The following is a 15,903-nucleotide window of genomic DNA, read 5'->3' as shown; positions in this document are numbered from 1 at the left end:
TTTAATACTAGGTTAATCAATTAATTCCATAGCAACTTCAATACTTTGCAATATTTATTTTAAAAAATACTATTGATTAACTAATTATTTATTGTAAATAGGAAAATTTTGTAACCTAAAGTTTTTAATTTCTTTTATGAATATAGAATATAAATGTTACTAATACTAAGTATTTTGTTAATGCAAAAATATATTTGTAACTTAAAATTAATAAAACTAATATTATTCGATAGGAAATTTATTATCACATTATTGTAACGTCAAATGTTTCAATTTTTTCTCGGTTTTTGACCAAAATTGACAGGAATTTTTTGTTGAACCTATAAAAATAGAGAAAATGTAGTATTTTTTGTTCTACAACTTTTTCAAATGAAAAAATGGCCTATATAAGGATTGTACATATTGATGAGCTTAACAAACTCGGTATTCAAAACTTTTCAATTTGAGACAATCTAGGTCCCGAAAACTAGTTTGTAGGCGTTGAAATTTAAAAATCACAAATTTGAACCGTCCAAACTTTCTCAAATGGAAAGTTGACCAAAACAACAATTGTAGATCTTTTTGAGTTTAACAAACTTGGTATTCAAAACTTTTCAGTTTGAAGTCATTTAGAGTTCATAATACTAGAGTCAAAGTGTTGTTTTTTTATTTGACCAAATTTGACTTGGTCAAACTTGCTCAAATGAGACACTAAATGACCTCAGATGAAAAAACTCTGAATACCAAGTTTGATCATCTTAGCAAGATCTACAATTGTCACATAGCTTATTTTCCCATTTGAGAAATTTTTATCAAACACTAGTCACAACTTCTTGAATCTCATATATACTTTCTAAAACTATGTCACACACTTGTGAACTTTGAACTACATTTTGTTCAAGCTTTTTCAAATGAAAAAAATGGCCTATATAAGGATTGTATATATTGATGAGCTTAACAAACTCGGTATTCAAAACTTTGGATGACGGTTGTCTCGTTCTTTCATGCCCTGCAAGTCCTGGCGTGCTTCAAGTGAATCCTTTGGCTTCCCGTACACACCCATGAATCCTAACAGGTTCACACAAAGATTCTTTGTCAGGTGCATCACGTCGATTGCGTTGCGGACCTCTAGGACTTGCCAATAGGGTAGCTCCCAAAAGATAGACTTCTTCTTCCACATGGGTGCGTGTCCCTTAGCATCTTTGGGAATAGATTCACTGACTTGTCCCTTTCCAAATACTACTTTCACATCCTTGACCATTGCGAGTACATCTTGCCCGGTTCGGTTATGAGGCTTCTTCCGATGGTCTGGCTTACCTTTAAAATGATTCCCTTTCTTTCTTACTTGGTGATTCAACGGAAGGAATCGACGATGGCCAAGGTACACGACCTTTCGACATCTTTTCAAATATATACTGTCAAGGTCATCAAAACAATGTGTGCATGCATTATATCCTTTGTTTGTCTGACCTGAAAGATTACTTAAAGCAGGCCAATCATTGATTGTTACGAACAACATTGCTCGTAGGTCAAAGTGTTCTTGTTTGTACTCATCCCAGACACGTACACCTGGTTTGTTCCATAAAACTAGAAGTTCTTCAACTAATGGCTTCAGATAGACATCAATATCGTTGCCATGTTGCCTCGGACCTTGGATGAGGATCGGCATCATAATGAACTTCCGCTTCATGCATAACCATAGAGGAAGGTTGTAGATACATAGAGTAACTGGCCAAGTGCTATGACTAGTGCTCTGCTCTCCAAAAGGATTCATACCATCTGTACTTAAGGCGAACCTTAAGTTTCTAGCCTCATTTGCAAACTCTGGAAATTCCCTGTCTATCGCTCTCCACTGGGACCCATCAGCTAGGTGTCTCAGCATATTGTCTACCTTACGGTCTTCTTTATACCACCGCAACAACTTTGCATGGTCTTTATTTCTGAACAAACGTTTTAAGCGTGGTATTATAGGAGTATACCACATAACCTTGGCAGGGATTTTCTTTCTAGGACGTTGTTCACCCTCGACGTCACCAGGATCATCGCGCCTGATCTTATATCGCGATGCTTTACATACCGGACATTCATCCAAATTCTCGTATTCATTGCCATGGTAGAGGATGCAGTCATTAGGACATGCATGTATCTTCTGGATTTTTAATCCCAATGGGCAGACAACCTTTTTTGCTTCGTACGTAGTGGTGGGCAATTCATTTGGCTTCGGAAGTATCTTCTTTATGAGGTTCAATAAATTCCCAAATGCCTTGTCGGATATACCATTCTTTGCCTTCCACTGTAGCAATTCCAGTGTTGTACCCAGCTTTTTTTGCCCCTCTTCGGCCGTCGGGTATAGCAACTTCCTATGATCCTCAAGCATGCGCTCGAACTTAACTTTCTCTTTTTCACTTTCCAATTCTTGTTGTGCATCACGAATGGCATCGCCAAGAGCATCACCGAGATCATCTTCTACCGCTACCTCTTCTTCATCTCCCCCCATTATAGTATCATCAAAGGCACCATACTGAGCAATAATGTCATCAATGTCTAAATCTTCTCCTTCACCTTCTTCCATCATTACCCCGCTTTCTCTATGCTTAGTCCAACATATAGAGTTTGATATGAAACCTGACTTAAGCAAATGTGAATGAAGACTCATTGAGCTTGAATATTCCTTTAAATTCTTACATAGGGCACATGGACAGCACATGAAACCATCCCGCTTATTTGCCTCGGCCACACCTAAGAAATAGTGCAAGCCCTCAATAAAGTCTTGGGAGCGGCGATCGGCATTGTACATCCAATGGCGTGACATAATCTGTATTACACGATAAATTATGAAAACCTTGAACATAATTTAGTATTTTATTACACAACATAAATGACACACACACGGTTGATTAATTAACTAAGCCTGGCTACAACGTAAGCAATCCCAACTATCACTAAACAAACTAAAACTACAATGCACTTCAGTAACATAATTATTTTATGATCGTACGCAACTAAAACAGACAAATCATTCTTCTGTTGAATATCAATAAGCTTCTCCTGCTGGCTCACTAACTCATCAGCAGCAGCCGCTACCTCAAGCGCATCCAAATTCTGCACGTATGTAGCATAATCTTCCTCCCAGTACCAACCATCGCATCCATTGCCCTCCCACTGAAATTAAAGCCAAAAAATATTTAGTCAAAAATATTCAAGAAAAGCAGGTCAATTAGCCATAAATAAAAAATGCGTCAGAAACTCACATCGTGATCCGGGCACTTGTAGAAAACACGATCCTTGTTGGGTCCCTGTCTCTTGACTCGGTACTCCATCACAATCTTCTGCTTACACTTGCCGCAGATAATGAGAGGGAGTTCTGGCCTCAGTGGTTTCTCAACCGAACGAGAGGCCGAGGATCCGGTACCAGTTGTCATCTACTTTCTATACTTATTTTTTGCAAACTAGTGTAAATTTCATATTTTCTAAAATGATATATTTAACCTAAACTAGTATGGATTTCACATGTTTCAATAAATAACCATCCGTACTAGTTGACCTTGCTTACGTGATCATCTCGCGAGCATTTCTCCACCGGACGGCACCGTACTTGGCCAAGGAAGAGCTCCGATTCTACGAGAAAGGGAACACGGTCTTCCACGACCGTTGCCGCTCTCCCTCGTAGAATCAAAGCTCCTCCTTGACGTCCGTTACCGCTCGGCAGAGAATATGCTCGCCGAGATGAACACGGTCCGCAAGTTCAATGAGTACGGATTTTCTACAATTTTCTAAAAATTTTCTAAGTTTTTCATTTCATGGAAAAATTAATTCTAAGATCACGTAAGCCACCGGGGACGAGGATGGCGCGTGCTCCAGCGAGGACGAGCGAGGCGTGATTTTGATGAACTAATTTAACTTTTGTTTATCCAAACATATATGCAAATCATCATGTGATTTTGAGCTAAAAATGACATATAAAATCATAATAAAGTCCAACATATAAAGTTACACATGCATCTACATCGTAAAATGAGATAAGCTACTGACAAAACATAAGAGGATTAAGTTTCTTACCTCCAAAATCGAAGAGCAACACCAATGGAGGGGGAGAGAGCAAAAACAACAGCAAGCTGAAGAACAGAGGCAGTGAGTTTGAATGCAATGGCTCGGGCTCGGGAAGGAAGAAATGAGCTGAATTATAGGTCGGGATAATTAGTCCCGGTTAGGGGTCCAAACCGGGACTAAAGATTAATCTTTATTCCCGGGGCATCACCCAAACCGGGACTAAAAGCTTTAGTCCCGGTTGGTAAACCGGGACTAAAGGTAAACCTTTAGTCCCGGTTGGTAATACCAGCCGGGACTAAAGATCCCTGCCCCGCGGAGAACCGTTGGGCAGGGACCTTTAGTCCCGGTTGGGATTATCAACCGGGACTAAAGGGTCCCGGGGGCAAAAAATGCCGAGGCTAATGCTAAATTGGGACATCGTTCTAAAGTCTGTTCTCTAGTAGTGTTATGTACATAGTGAACACCATGAGACTGAAAAGTTACAACAATAAAATACAGAATACGTACATATGTTTCAATCTTAAATTGTGCGCACACACTGTTACATTGCCAGGCTTGACATACTTAAAAGTACCTACCGGTAGCAGCTAGTGAGCACCAATTCATTCAACTCCGATCCTTCGGGCAGTTCGTTCACTCCTCGTAGTCCGTTGGATTTTCTTGGAGAGTATTTTATCCTCATGAAGGAGCTTCTCAACGACGTCGTTCTTACCCAGTATCACAATATTCAGATCATTAGAGTGGATCAAAATATCCAAATCTGCAAGCTTGGGCAATGCTGATTCATGTATTTCCAATTTCTTCAATTCTTCTAAGTCAACCGTCAACCTCCTCAAACTATGAAATCCACCAGCAGAGAATACAAGCTGCTCATCCTTGTATGATCCACCATCCAGAGTGAGACTAGCAAGGAAGGGCAACTCAGCCAACTTGTTGATGAAGTCCTGTGAGACCATTGTGTTCTCTAATGACAAAAGAAGTAGATTGGGCAAGCATGATTTGATGTCCATGTCCTCTACACATGGCATGTCAATAAGCATTCCATCCAATTCCATCACCTCAAGTCGTCGAAGCGAGGTTTTAGTAGAGAAAACAGCCGATGGAATACTGTCACCATGTATGGTCAGTGTGACAAGGTACTTGAGTTTTTTCAGAGCAGAAACTAGCCCCTTCTCATGACCTTTGGAGAGTTCCCAAATGAACAAGGAACGGAGCTGGATCATTTTTGAAAGGGTATTTCTATCCCAACCATACTTATCATCAGGTTTCACAGTATCAAGGGTCTGTAGGTTCTTCAAGTCACCAACCCGTTTTGGCAAGATGAGGCGATGGCCAAACACATGCCTTAGGGTTCCAATCTCCCAGAATGGCACCGGTAGCTCCTTAACTTCTGTATCTCGGACATCTAGTGTCTGAAGACTAGAGAGCCTTCCAACTGATGGTGGTATCTCTTTCAAAGAACAGGATGTCACAGCAAGGTACTGCAGGTGCACAACATCACCAATTTCATTTGGCAACTTGTCACCAACTTCAAGGCCTTGCAGGTTAATCACACGTAGGAACTTGGATGTTTGCAGAAGTTGCCGCAGATAAGATTTGGCATCGCCCTCCTTGCACTTGGTTGTGGTTCCATGTGGTGAGCAATGTAGGCAGATTGGAGACTGTTAAACTTTGGCTTCCTGATCTTCATCGGCGACATCATATTCCTTGCTTGTTTCTTCCTTCTCAAAATTAGACAAGATGGATCGAAGCTTCGGCATAGGGTTGGCTAATGCAGCATACTTCTCCATGCGATTTTGCAAGCTGAGGCGGCGAGCAGCTGACAGAGGCGGGATATCATCACTGTTGTGGATCTCCACAAAATTTACCTGTTGTGCCTCAATCTGAAGAAATGCATGGACTTTGCTTTGGATGGTCACAAGCTCCTCCTCGGGAGTATTTTCATCCATAGGCTCTAGGTTGATTAAATGCCTTGCAATCAACTCCTTTAAGTAACGGTAACCAACCTTCTCCATTGTCAACCCTTCCTTTGGCCTCAGGAAGCCCTCTGCCATCCACATGCACACCAAATCTTGTGCTTCAATCAGCATGTTTGTTGGCAATGCAGCAAAGTAGAGGAAGCAAGATTTTATGTCATATGGAAGATCATCAAAGCACAGGGACAGTATGCTGTCAAGCCGCTTTGATTGCTTGGATTTAAGATGCTCAAATACAGCTTTCCACTCGACTGGATACTCCTTTGTTCGTAGAAGGCCTGAAAGAAGAACAATTGCTAGTGGTAGCCCCTGTGTGGTGTCAAAAATGTCTTGCTGGTAATCATTTCGAACGCCATTTTTGACAGCTTCGTTGTACTCAGGATTGCTTTCTTCCCTGCACACTCTCTGCTGGAACAGTTCTGTTGTAGCAATCTCTGCTGGAACAGTTCTGTTGTGGCTTGGATGATTAGGTTTCTTGTGGCAGAACTTGCCCACCTGAGTTGTGGTCATTGACTTGAAGTGAGTACCCGTAATCCTATTTGCTGGAATGATAGTCAATTAAAACTTTTAGCATCACTGAAAGACCGATCCACCTTGCCCTCGGCTAGGTTGCACCGTGCCACACCGATTCCCTGCACGGCGAGCTCCACCGCACCTTGCCCGAATCTACCCACACAACCCTCCTCCGCACCACCCTAGGCTGGGCCGCACCTTGCCGATAGCTAGATCCTCCTAGCTGCCAGCCGGATCTACCTTGTGGGGCTGCGAAGCAGGGAGGGCGGCAACGCAGAGAAGACCAGATCTGCCTAACTACTGTCCAAATTTGCCTCACGCCGAGGACTAAATCTGTTGGGCTGCCAGAGTGGGGAGAGGAACTAGCGGCAGGGGGGAGGAAAAGGGTGGTAGTGCAGAAGGGGTGAGCGCGAGCCATGTGGAATTGGCGGAGCCATGTTAGGGCCATAGTGGGGTTCGTCCCCCTGCCACCGGGAGTTTTGTGAAGAGAACAACCATGCAGCTCATGAGGTAAACTAGCAATAGGAACAAGCCATGGCTCAACACGGACCCAAGACGGCAGCAGGGGTTTCCTGACCACTCAGTAGAACTTGGCAGGGCCATGCCCTCGATATGTTCTTTGCCTACGTGCTCTCCATCTTCGGCCTTCTGCAATACCATGCAAATATGCTATCTGGCTCTTAGGCCATCGCCTCTGCATAGAGCGGTATAGGTGCGGTTGCAGCCTTCAGTGGCTTGAATGAGTGGGCGTCGGTGGCCATGATAATGGAAATTAAACTTGTAAGCATTGAGTTGGTGTTAGCCTGTTAATGGAGGACTAGGGAGCTAGCGCTTGCTATCCTGAAGAAGGAAGAGTTGTTGTTATCGTTGCTACTAGAAATAAGCAAGAAGGCAGAAAAGGTGGACATAGTTATGTAGTGTTGGATGTTCAGACGTATCAAATAGCAAGTATTAGGCTTTGTTTTCCTTCTTTCAGTTGTTTTGGGTAGTTGCGTCGGTAACCGCCTGGTTACTGCTGACTGCCTTGAAATGTTTTCTACTTTCACTTAATGAAATACGCCTAGGCACGGTAGCAAAAAAAAATGCTCCCCACACACATGCAAAAAAAAAATTTGCCTTCATGCTCCGCCACTGTTGTGGAGGAAGAGAGAGGGAGTGTGCAGTTGTGAAGAGGCATGGAGTGTCATGTGGCCGATGTTGCTTTTATGGGTCTTGGGCCATTTTCACCAATGGCTCATGTCACGATCCAACGGTGGTAATAAAAATTCATTTTCAGCACCATTGCTTTTATCATAAGTGATGAAAATGTTATGTTGTGAAAATATTTTTTAGTAGTGATATGGTTTTGGTGATATTTTCCTGTTTGCATGATATAAAGCATTAAAATTCAGTGTTGTGAACTCATGTGAGGATGGAAAACTTCACGCTTTTCTAAAATGACTACTACTATCAGTACTTCCCGTAATACAAAGGGTTGCATGCACGTACAGGCTAAAGAACTTAAGAACCAACATTATACATAACCTAGAAGAAGTTACATGATTACATATTTTATGCTTGCCCCAGAGGTTTTTCATCCCCCCTTCCGGCCAGCTTGATGCCCTAAACAGATCGATCTATTTGTGCTGCGAGCCGCCCTCGTAGCTACCTCTGGTAAGGCCTTGTTTAGATTACCCCAAAATTCCAAGTTTTTTCACTCTCTCTCCATCACATCAATTTTTAGCCACTTGCATGGAGCATTAAATGTAGGTAAAAAAAAAAACTAATTGCACAGTTTAGTTGGAAATCACGAGATGAATCTTTTGAACTTAGTTGGTCCACGATTGGACAATATTTACCAAATAAGACGAAAGTGCTACTATTCATCGGGTTGAAATTTTTCTCAATCTAAACAAGGCCTAAGTCTCTTTGCGTTTTGTGGACGAAAAAGCAGGTCAGAGCTGCCGTCTGCAATGTCGCAGTGCCAGGTGCCACTGCACTTGGGTTCATTTGCTCAAGCACGAACTGTTCATGGAATTCGCAAGACTCGATCGAGAATTATATGCGACGCCGCATCTTCGACAAACGAACAGTGCAAAACCTTAGGAATTAAGGGTCGTCATCGTCAACGTCTGTAGGCAGAGCGTGGCGGCAGAGAGGGCACGTGTTGCTCTGCCCCAACCACTCGGTGATGCACCCGGGGTGGAACTCGTGCCCGCGGGAGCACGGCATGACGGTGACCTCCTCGCCGTCCTCGAATTCCTCCAAGCAGATCGCACACCCTGTGACGCCGCACCCTTCCGCCGTGGCGTGGAAGGCTTGCTTCTCGAGGCCGGCGACCGCCGCGTCGGACGCGGGGACGACGAACGCACCTTGTAGCCCGGCGCCGCCGTCGTCGTAATACGCTCCATCTCCGAAGACAAGATCATGTAGGACAGTTTCGAAATCGACGTCCAGCTGCTGTGCCAGGAGATTGAGAATCACCACAGTGTTGATGTAGTTGTTGCCCTGACCCTGAACGGTCTCCTCGGTTGGGTAACCAAACTCCGGGTCAGACTGGTACGCCACGCCGTCGTCGTCGTCGTCGTCGCTGGCTCCGTCTAAAAACTCTGCCGCTTCATCTTCTTCTTCTTCCAAATTGTGCTGCCCGGATAGAAGCTGAGGAAGCCAGATCAAAGAGCCGTCAGCGGACTGCGCCAAATCCACCCCATTGTCGATGGTGAAGGTCAGGAAGCGCTCCATCTCCATGGCTTCGTCAGCGGCCAGCTGCTAGGGCTGGTGGAGAACAGCGCAAACCTAAACCTAGGACGGAGGGACGGATGGATGGATGGACGGAGGGCGTTGGATGCTATATCTCCTGTGCGGTGCCCTGGTTAGCTGCAGGTACTGGTCGAGTCGGTGTCCAGTTCGCGGGCCACTCGGACTCGGTTAGATCAGGCCGGATTCAGGAACCATAGCGCAGCAGTTGTGTATACGATTCCGAGCGAATAGTGCTTCCGAGTTCTGTAATGGGCCGTATATGCCTTTGCCCAAGATGAGCCCACCAACGACCATTAGGTGGGCCTTTGCCCAGGTCATGTGCCTCAAAGTTTCTCCCTTGGACCCTTCGTTACTGGTACTAAGTCCAACTTCTATGTAAAAATAAACTTCTACATTATCAAAAAAAATAGTTTCAATATAAATTATATTTCCATATAATATAGACTAACAAAATTATGTATCCATATATAGTATATCCTACTGAGCTTGGCCATGGGTGGGTCGGGCTCATCGCCCTTAGCTCTTGGCGTCGACAAATTCACACTCTGGTAGGACCTTGTTGTATAGTGTTATGTGTATTTTCCTCGAATAAGGTCAGGAAGCATTGTCTTATAAGTCATTTTGCATAGCTTCTCGTGCGCTGCTCCACAGATGGAGCTGAGAGACCGGAGCACCAGAATGTGGCTCAATGTCCGCACTGCTAAAATGGCTCTGGCTCCTCTACTGGACACCTGAAAGTGCTTCTCCTCACGGACATGTTTGGTGTTGCTCTTCTGGCTCTGGTGCCAGAGCTCGGAACCGGAGCCAGAGCGACACCAAACAGGGCCTTAATATAGGCACGACCGCATGGGAGGGAGTGGGAAGGCCATCAGAACCGGATCCAGAGCGGCACCAAATAGGCCTTAATATAGGCACGACCGCATGGGAGGGAGTGGGAAGGATATGATAGAGAGCAACGACATGTGGGCCGCATAGGAAGGAGTGAGCAGGAGATGAAAGAGGGATGACATGTGGGCCCATATGTTAGGTGCATAGTTTGTAACCATGTATGTGTTTTATCGCAAATAATGTAATTTATATCTTGTGTGGGCCGATTAACAAGTACGACCTCAATTTGCAGTTATGGAAGTTAAAGAGCAGTAGTAGTGCCTTTCTAGGTTTAGGCCTTGTTTGGTTGGGTTTCTCCCTAAGAGCTCCTTTGGAGAAGTTGGATCCGTTTTAGAGGAGCTACATCTCCTCCGCCTCGTCCAAAACCGTTTCGTCTCCTTTCTATTTTACTAAAAAACAGTTATAAACGGCTCAAGCCGAAGCCAGAAAGTAGCGGTTGTTCCGGTGCATCCACCAGATGACCAGATTCTAGGCCTAGAGCTGTTCTCGACAACCGTAACTCACATTGTATTATGCATACTACTATACTTCCTCCGTCCCAGAAAGAGTGTTGTTCTAGCACTCGGAGTGTGTCCTAGAAAAGAGTGTCGTTCTAGCCCTACAACCCCACCCACTAGGCTAGGCTGGCCATCCGCTCGTCCCCCTCGCATTGTCATCTCGGCATCCTCTCTCTCCTTGACTCCACCAGAGCCGCCCACCGCTTCTCCTGCACCGGCACCACCCTCCCCTCCTCCTCCGCCGGCGAGGCTAAGGATGGCCAAGATCTAGCTACAAGCAGCCGACATCCAGCCAGCACCCCCTCCTCTTCTCCTCTACTAGCCATTGTATTCCCCTTCGCCAGTGTGGAAGCAAAGATCTGGCCCCGAGATCCTCTGCTCCTCCACCGGTGCCGCATCCTCTTCTCCTCTATCGGTGCTACCTCCCCCTTCTTCTCCTTCATCGGCATGGAGATGATCTGCTTGGCTTGGTGACCAAGATCTAGCCTGGCCCAATCCATGGCGCTCGACGCGAAGGGGTCACGGGTGTCGGGAAATACGACCACTGCCTCCTCTGCACCTCCTACCCCCGCCGGCAGCCCCCTTCACTCGCGTCGTCGAAGAGACCAGGATGGAGCGGGCTCCCTTGCGGCGCTCGACACGGAGCAGACCGGCGGTTCACCATGGCCTCCCACTCGACGCTGAGGGGACCGGAGGCAAGCGCGGATCTGGATCGAGAACAGGGAGGAGCGCGGAGCGCCAGAGTACCGAGCAGGTCAGTAGGACCAAGGAGAGAGTAGTAGAAGATAGGGGCACCAGGGTCTTTTCCCTTGTCCTTGGTATGTACACCCAGCCCTCAAACCACATTATTTTTAGGACAGAGTATATGACAGCTCTTCCCCTCTGAACTGCGTCAGCATGCAACCAGCAGAGGCCGATGCAGCTGTGCCCATGGTGCCATGCGTGCCAGTATGCAACGGGAGCCAACACTCGCCGTGAAATTTTTGCATTTTGGTCCCTTTTGAAAACATTTTTTACAAAAAGACCTGTGCCAAAACGTTTGCTGAAAATAGACCATTTTTTAGGCGTCTTAGAACATGACGCCAATGTATGAGGGTCGGCGTCGACTGACACGACACCGAGGTCTTGCCACGTCACGGACGACCCCGGTCGATGGCGACATGGTGGCGCATGGGGTCCGACACGTCGGTGTTGTGTCAGCCAATGCCATAGGCCCAACCTCAGCGCGGTGGGACTACACGCCGAGCTATTGGCACCATTCGGCGCGCGGCCCAGGTGGCCCAACAACGCTTCGTGGCCCAATAGCTCGGTGCGGGGTCACTTAATGCCGAGCCACCAGACTCGGCGCGGCCCGACTCAACGCCGAGGTCTGGACTCTTGAAGCCGCGCCGTGGCCCCCTTCTTCTTCCTCCCTCCATTCTGAAAGCGCCGGCTCTCTGTTCGTCTCCCCCCACGGCCCCCACAAAACCCTAACCCCCAAATGCGACCCTAGGTGCCCAGATCTCGTCTCCCGAAGCTTCCTCGAGGTAATGGTCCCTCCCCTCCTCCAATCTATCCGCGTAGATGTGCTTGCATTGTCTCTAATCATGTGGAATCATGGGTGTATGATGTTTTGGTATATGTGTATTTGCATTTGCAAAATGTATGGCTTAGGTTGATTGAGTGCATTGTTGTTTAACTGTTTTATGTGCTGAACATGTTAGGTTAGTTTGATTTCTAGTTATTTTGGTCATTAGGGTTCTTTGTTTATTGTAGGTGTCATTAGGGTTAGTTATTTGTTGGTCATTAGGGTTAGTATGTATTTTAGTTATTTGTTGGTCATTAGATTTCAAATTTTTATGACTAGAAATGATTATGTTGTTGGGGTTGAAAAAGATGAAATGATATATTTTAGTTTCTACTTATTGGATTGAAACTCGCATGATATATTGATATGTGACACTACTTGTTGTGTGATGGCTATAGATGGATAAATTAGTGAGGTTGCATCATGGAGGCCGTATTGTTAGGACAAAAGATGATAGTTTGGAATTTCTGGACATGTGTGAGGAGTTGTTGATTTTTTCTGAAACACCATCTTTGACCCAGTTAGTGGAGCGAGTGAAGGTTAAGTTAGGCTGGAATGAAGGAGACGTGCATGTTCAGTTTGAAGGTGTCATAGATGTTGGGTCATCGAAGGGTCCTCAGATCATGTGGTTGCTCAAAATTACAAGCGAGTCTGAATGGAATGATTACAAGGCAGTTGTATTGGCCTCAGAAGTGCGATCTTTGGATTTAGTAGTAAGTAAGGAGTCTGTCTTAGGAAATGATAACTTCGAAGCATGCACATCTTCCCCCGCTCACATAGGTTATGGTCCTTTGTCTGAAGAAGAAATACTTGTCACACAACTAGGCTACGGTGGTGGTGAAGTGTTTGGATCGCTCGAGTGTGATGGAGGTTGGTTTGAGGGTGGTGGAGATGAGGAGGAGAATGCGGTTGCCGATGGTGAGGGCAATCATGATAGTGATGAAGAGGATGATGATTATGTAATTGGTGATGCGGAAGAAAGTTTGGACGACGCTAGCGGAGACTTTTCTATTGAGGATGATCTTAGCGACGAAGATGATCTTAGTGGTGAAGAAGACTTTGGTGATGCTAGGGCTACGAACCGTTTTGACATGGAGATAGCTGGAGATGATGAATTCTTCATAGAGGACATAGCCGAAGACTCTGATGACGATTGCCCTGTTGGTCGTCTCAATTTTAGGGAAATAGAGATATTGTCTAGGGTCTTGCCTTGGAGAGATCCACTAGTTGGTGATTTCGAGAACCTTAGCCATGGTCACAGGGCAGTAGCTGATGGTGGGCCAAGTGATACATCAGTGCCTAATGTTAGCGGTTGCCTCATCATACGGAAGGGCATATTGTTTGCTACCATGGATGAGTTGAAAACATGGTTGCAAGAGTACTCCATTGTACACAACCGACCTTTTAGGGTCATCAATTCATTCAAGGAGAAGAGGTACACTGTTGCTTGTGAAGAACAACAATGTGGTTGGAGAGTATGTGCTAGGAAGACAAAGGCAGGCAAATGGAAGATTACCTCAATGAAGCAACCACATGTTTGTGCCACTGCTGAGGCAGAAGAGAACCATCTGCAGCTCAATTCTAGGTTCATTGCAAGGCAGTTATGCCCCGTGGTGAAGCATATGCCAACCATTACGGTGTCCGCGTTGGTTGAGATCATCTTCCAACGGTACAATTACTATGTCAAGTATGGAAAAGCATGGAGGGCAAAGCAGCGTGCACTGGAAATAATATTTGGAAATTGGGAAGAAGCTTATGAGCGCCTCCCTGTAATGTTGAACGCAATGAGGGTTGTAAATCCTAGGATGCACTTCAAGTATTTACCTAAGAAGGGTGAAACAAGGAATGGTAGCCAGGTATTTGGAAGGGCCTTTTGGGCGTTCGGGCAGAGCATCGAAGCATTCAAGCATTGCAGGCCCGTCGTCTCAATTGACGGGACCTTTCTTACAGGGAAATTTGAAGGCACAATGCTTGTTTGTATTGGGACAGATGCAGAAGACCAGCTTGTGCCATTGGCCTTTGCGATTGTTCAGAAGGAGGACACGGATAGTTGGTGTTGGTTTCTCAGGCTAGTAAGACAAGTGGTAATTGGTCTGGGACGTGATGTTTGTGTGATATCCGATAAGCATGCTGGCATTCTGAATGCCGTAGAACAAGAGATTCCTGGTTACGGCCAAATACATCACCGGTGGTGCACCAGACACCTTGCTCAGAATCTTATAAGGCGTGATCACACAAAGGATAACTTCAAATTATTTGAGGAGGTTTGCAGGCAGCAAGAGGTTCAATTATTCAAAGACAAGCTAGATGCCCTGAAGTTAGCCACAAATGTTGATGGCAGGCAATTCTTGAGCGAGTTGATGGCGTTGAAGGATAAGTGGTCACTTGCATATGACACCGGAGGTTGGAGATGGGGCTTCATGACTAGTAACATGGTAGAGATGTTCAATAGACTTCTAAGAGGTTGTCGTGGTCTGCCTGTGACTGCTATTGCCTCATTCACCTTCTACAAGTTGAATGCTTGGTTCGTTTCGAGGAAGAAGCATGCGAGGTCTCTATGGACAGCAGGCAAAGCTTGGCCACTTTTAGCATCTTAGGAACTAGCTTTCTCAAAGAAAAAGTCTAAACGATAGAAGGGTTCATGTTTCGATCCGATCAACCATGGATATGAGATTCTAGAGGGTGGTGGAACTAACATTGGTGGTGAAGACCGGGGTGCTCGAAAACATAAAGTAGTGATCAATGAGAACAAGTGTACGTGTGGAAAACCAACCATATACCATAGGCCTTGCTCCCACATGATTATAGCCTATCGCCTTAGACGTGTTGACGCTGAGGTCCCTCCCCGTATGGCCACGGAGTTCTCTTTGAGGAACCTAATGAGCACCTGGAATCCTCAGTTCGAGTCATTTATTGATGAGAGTCAATGGCCTACTTATGATGGCCCCAAGTATGTGGCTGATCTTGGTTTACTCTGGAAGAGTAGAGGACCTAGGCGGCGAAAGCGGTTCAGGATGGACATGGACTGAGCCACGAAAGGTAGATCAACCACGAGTAAGGTTGGGACACATTTTGTAGAGGACACCCAAAAGAGTCATTGCTCTGGTTGCCATAAGACGGGCCACAATAAGAGAAAATGTCCTGAACTACTTAGACAATAGGTATCCACCAAGCTAGCTACTTGAATTGCTTTGTGTAATAGTGCATTGGTTTACTTTTGTTTTTTTATTGTTATGTTACTTCGTACCACATATACATGCTTTAACTTATACTAATGCTTTGGCATTCCTTATGTTGCAGGATGGATCGGTTCCCCCTTCTTGATCCAAGGTTCGATGAGCACCACCGGGCTCGGAGGATCGAGAACGGAGAGGTATATTCAATAATTCGTATGAAACAGTGCATTGTTCATCTTTTGCTCTATAGTCCATGCTCTTTATAAAGTGACATGAACTAATACTTTTTCATGCTTGTCTTTTTTTGCAGGTTTTGAATGTGCTGAGGCCAATGACACATGAGGCCTCTACGACCATGGTCTACGATGAGAGGTACACGCCCCTCCTGAAGCTGGCGAACCTTGCTACCGTTGCTCATGTTTGTCGTTGAGGCATGCCACCTTTCAACCCAGTGGCGCTGACGGCGTTGATAGATCGGTGGTGTCCGGAGACACACAGCTTTCACCTACCGTGCGGGG

The 15,903-nt window shown here is 45.5% G+C and overlaps 2 protein-coding genes across 2 annotated transcripts; both read right to left on the bottom strand.

The window, feature by feature from the left end:
- Nucleotides 1-4,631: 4,631 nt before the first annotated feature.
- On the bottom strand, nucleotides 4,632-6,515 carry LOC136488046 (putative disease resistance RPP13-like protein 2). Its single transcript, XM_066485099.1, has 2 exons — nucleotides 5,700-6,515; nucleotides 4,632-5,591 (listed from the first exon to the last, which is right to left on the bottom strand). Exons 1-2 carry the CDS (start codon nucleotides 6,513-6,515, stop codon nucleotides 4,632-4,634), a joined length of 1,776 nt encoding a protein of 591 aa, XP_066341196.1.
- A 2,091-nt stretch (nucleotides 6,516-8,606) lies between these two features.
- LOC136488045 (E3 ubiquitin-protein ligase SGR9, amyloplastic-like) lies at nucleotides 8,607-9,245 on the bottom strand. Its single transcript, XM_066485098.1, has one exon. It carries the CDS (start codon nucleotides 9,243-9,245, stop codon nucleotides 8,607-8,609), a length of 639 nt encoding a protein of 212 aa, XP_066341195.1.
- Between the last annotated feature and the right edge of the window lie 6,658 nt (nucleotides 9,246-15,903).

The sequence above is a fragment of the Miscanthus floridulus genome, chromosome 10 (genome assembly GCF_019320115.1).
Source record: "Miscanthus floridulus cultivar M001 chromosome 10, ASM1932011v1, whole genome shotgun sequence".
NCBI lineage: Eukaryota > Viridiplantae > Streptophyta > Magnoliopsida > Poales > Poaceae > Miscanthus > Miscanthus floridulus.
The sequence above is the reverse complement of the archived record's forward strand: the minus strand, read 5'-3'. Positions and strand labels throughout refer to the sequence as shown.

Bases quoted from the DNA above. Each gene is read 5' to 3' on its own strand.
- LOC136488046 (XM_066485099.1), bottom strand. From the start codon at position 6,515: ATGACCACAACTCAGGTGGGCAAGTTCTGCCACAAGAAACCTAATCAT. The intron at 5,592-5,699 runs GTTTAACAGTCT...CAAACATCCAAG, and splicing joins ATGAAGATCAGGAAGCCAAA to TTCCTACGTGTGATTAACCT.
- LOC136488045 (XM_066485098.1), bottom strand. From the start codon at position 9,245: ATGGAGATGGAGCGCTTCCTGACCTTCACCATCGACAATGGGGTGGAT.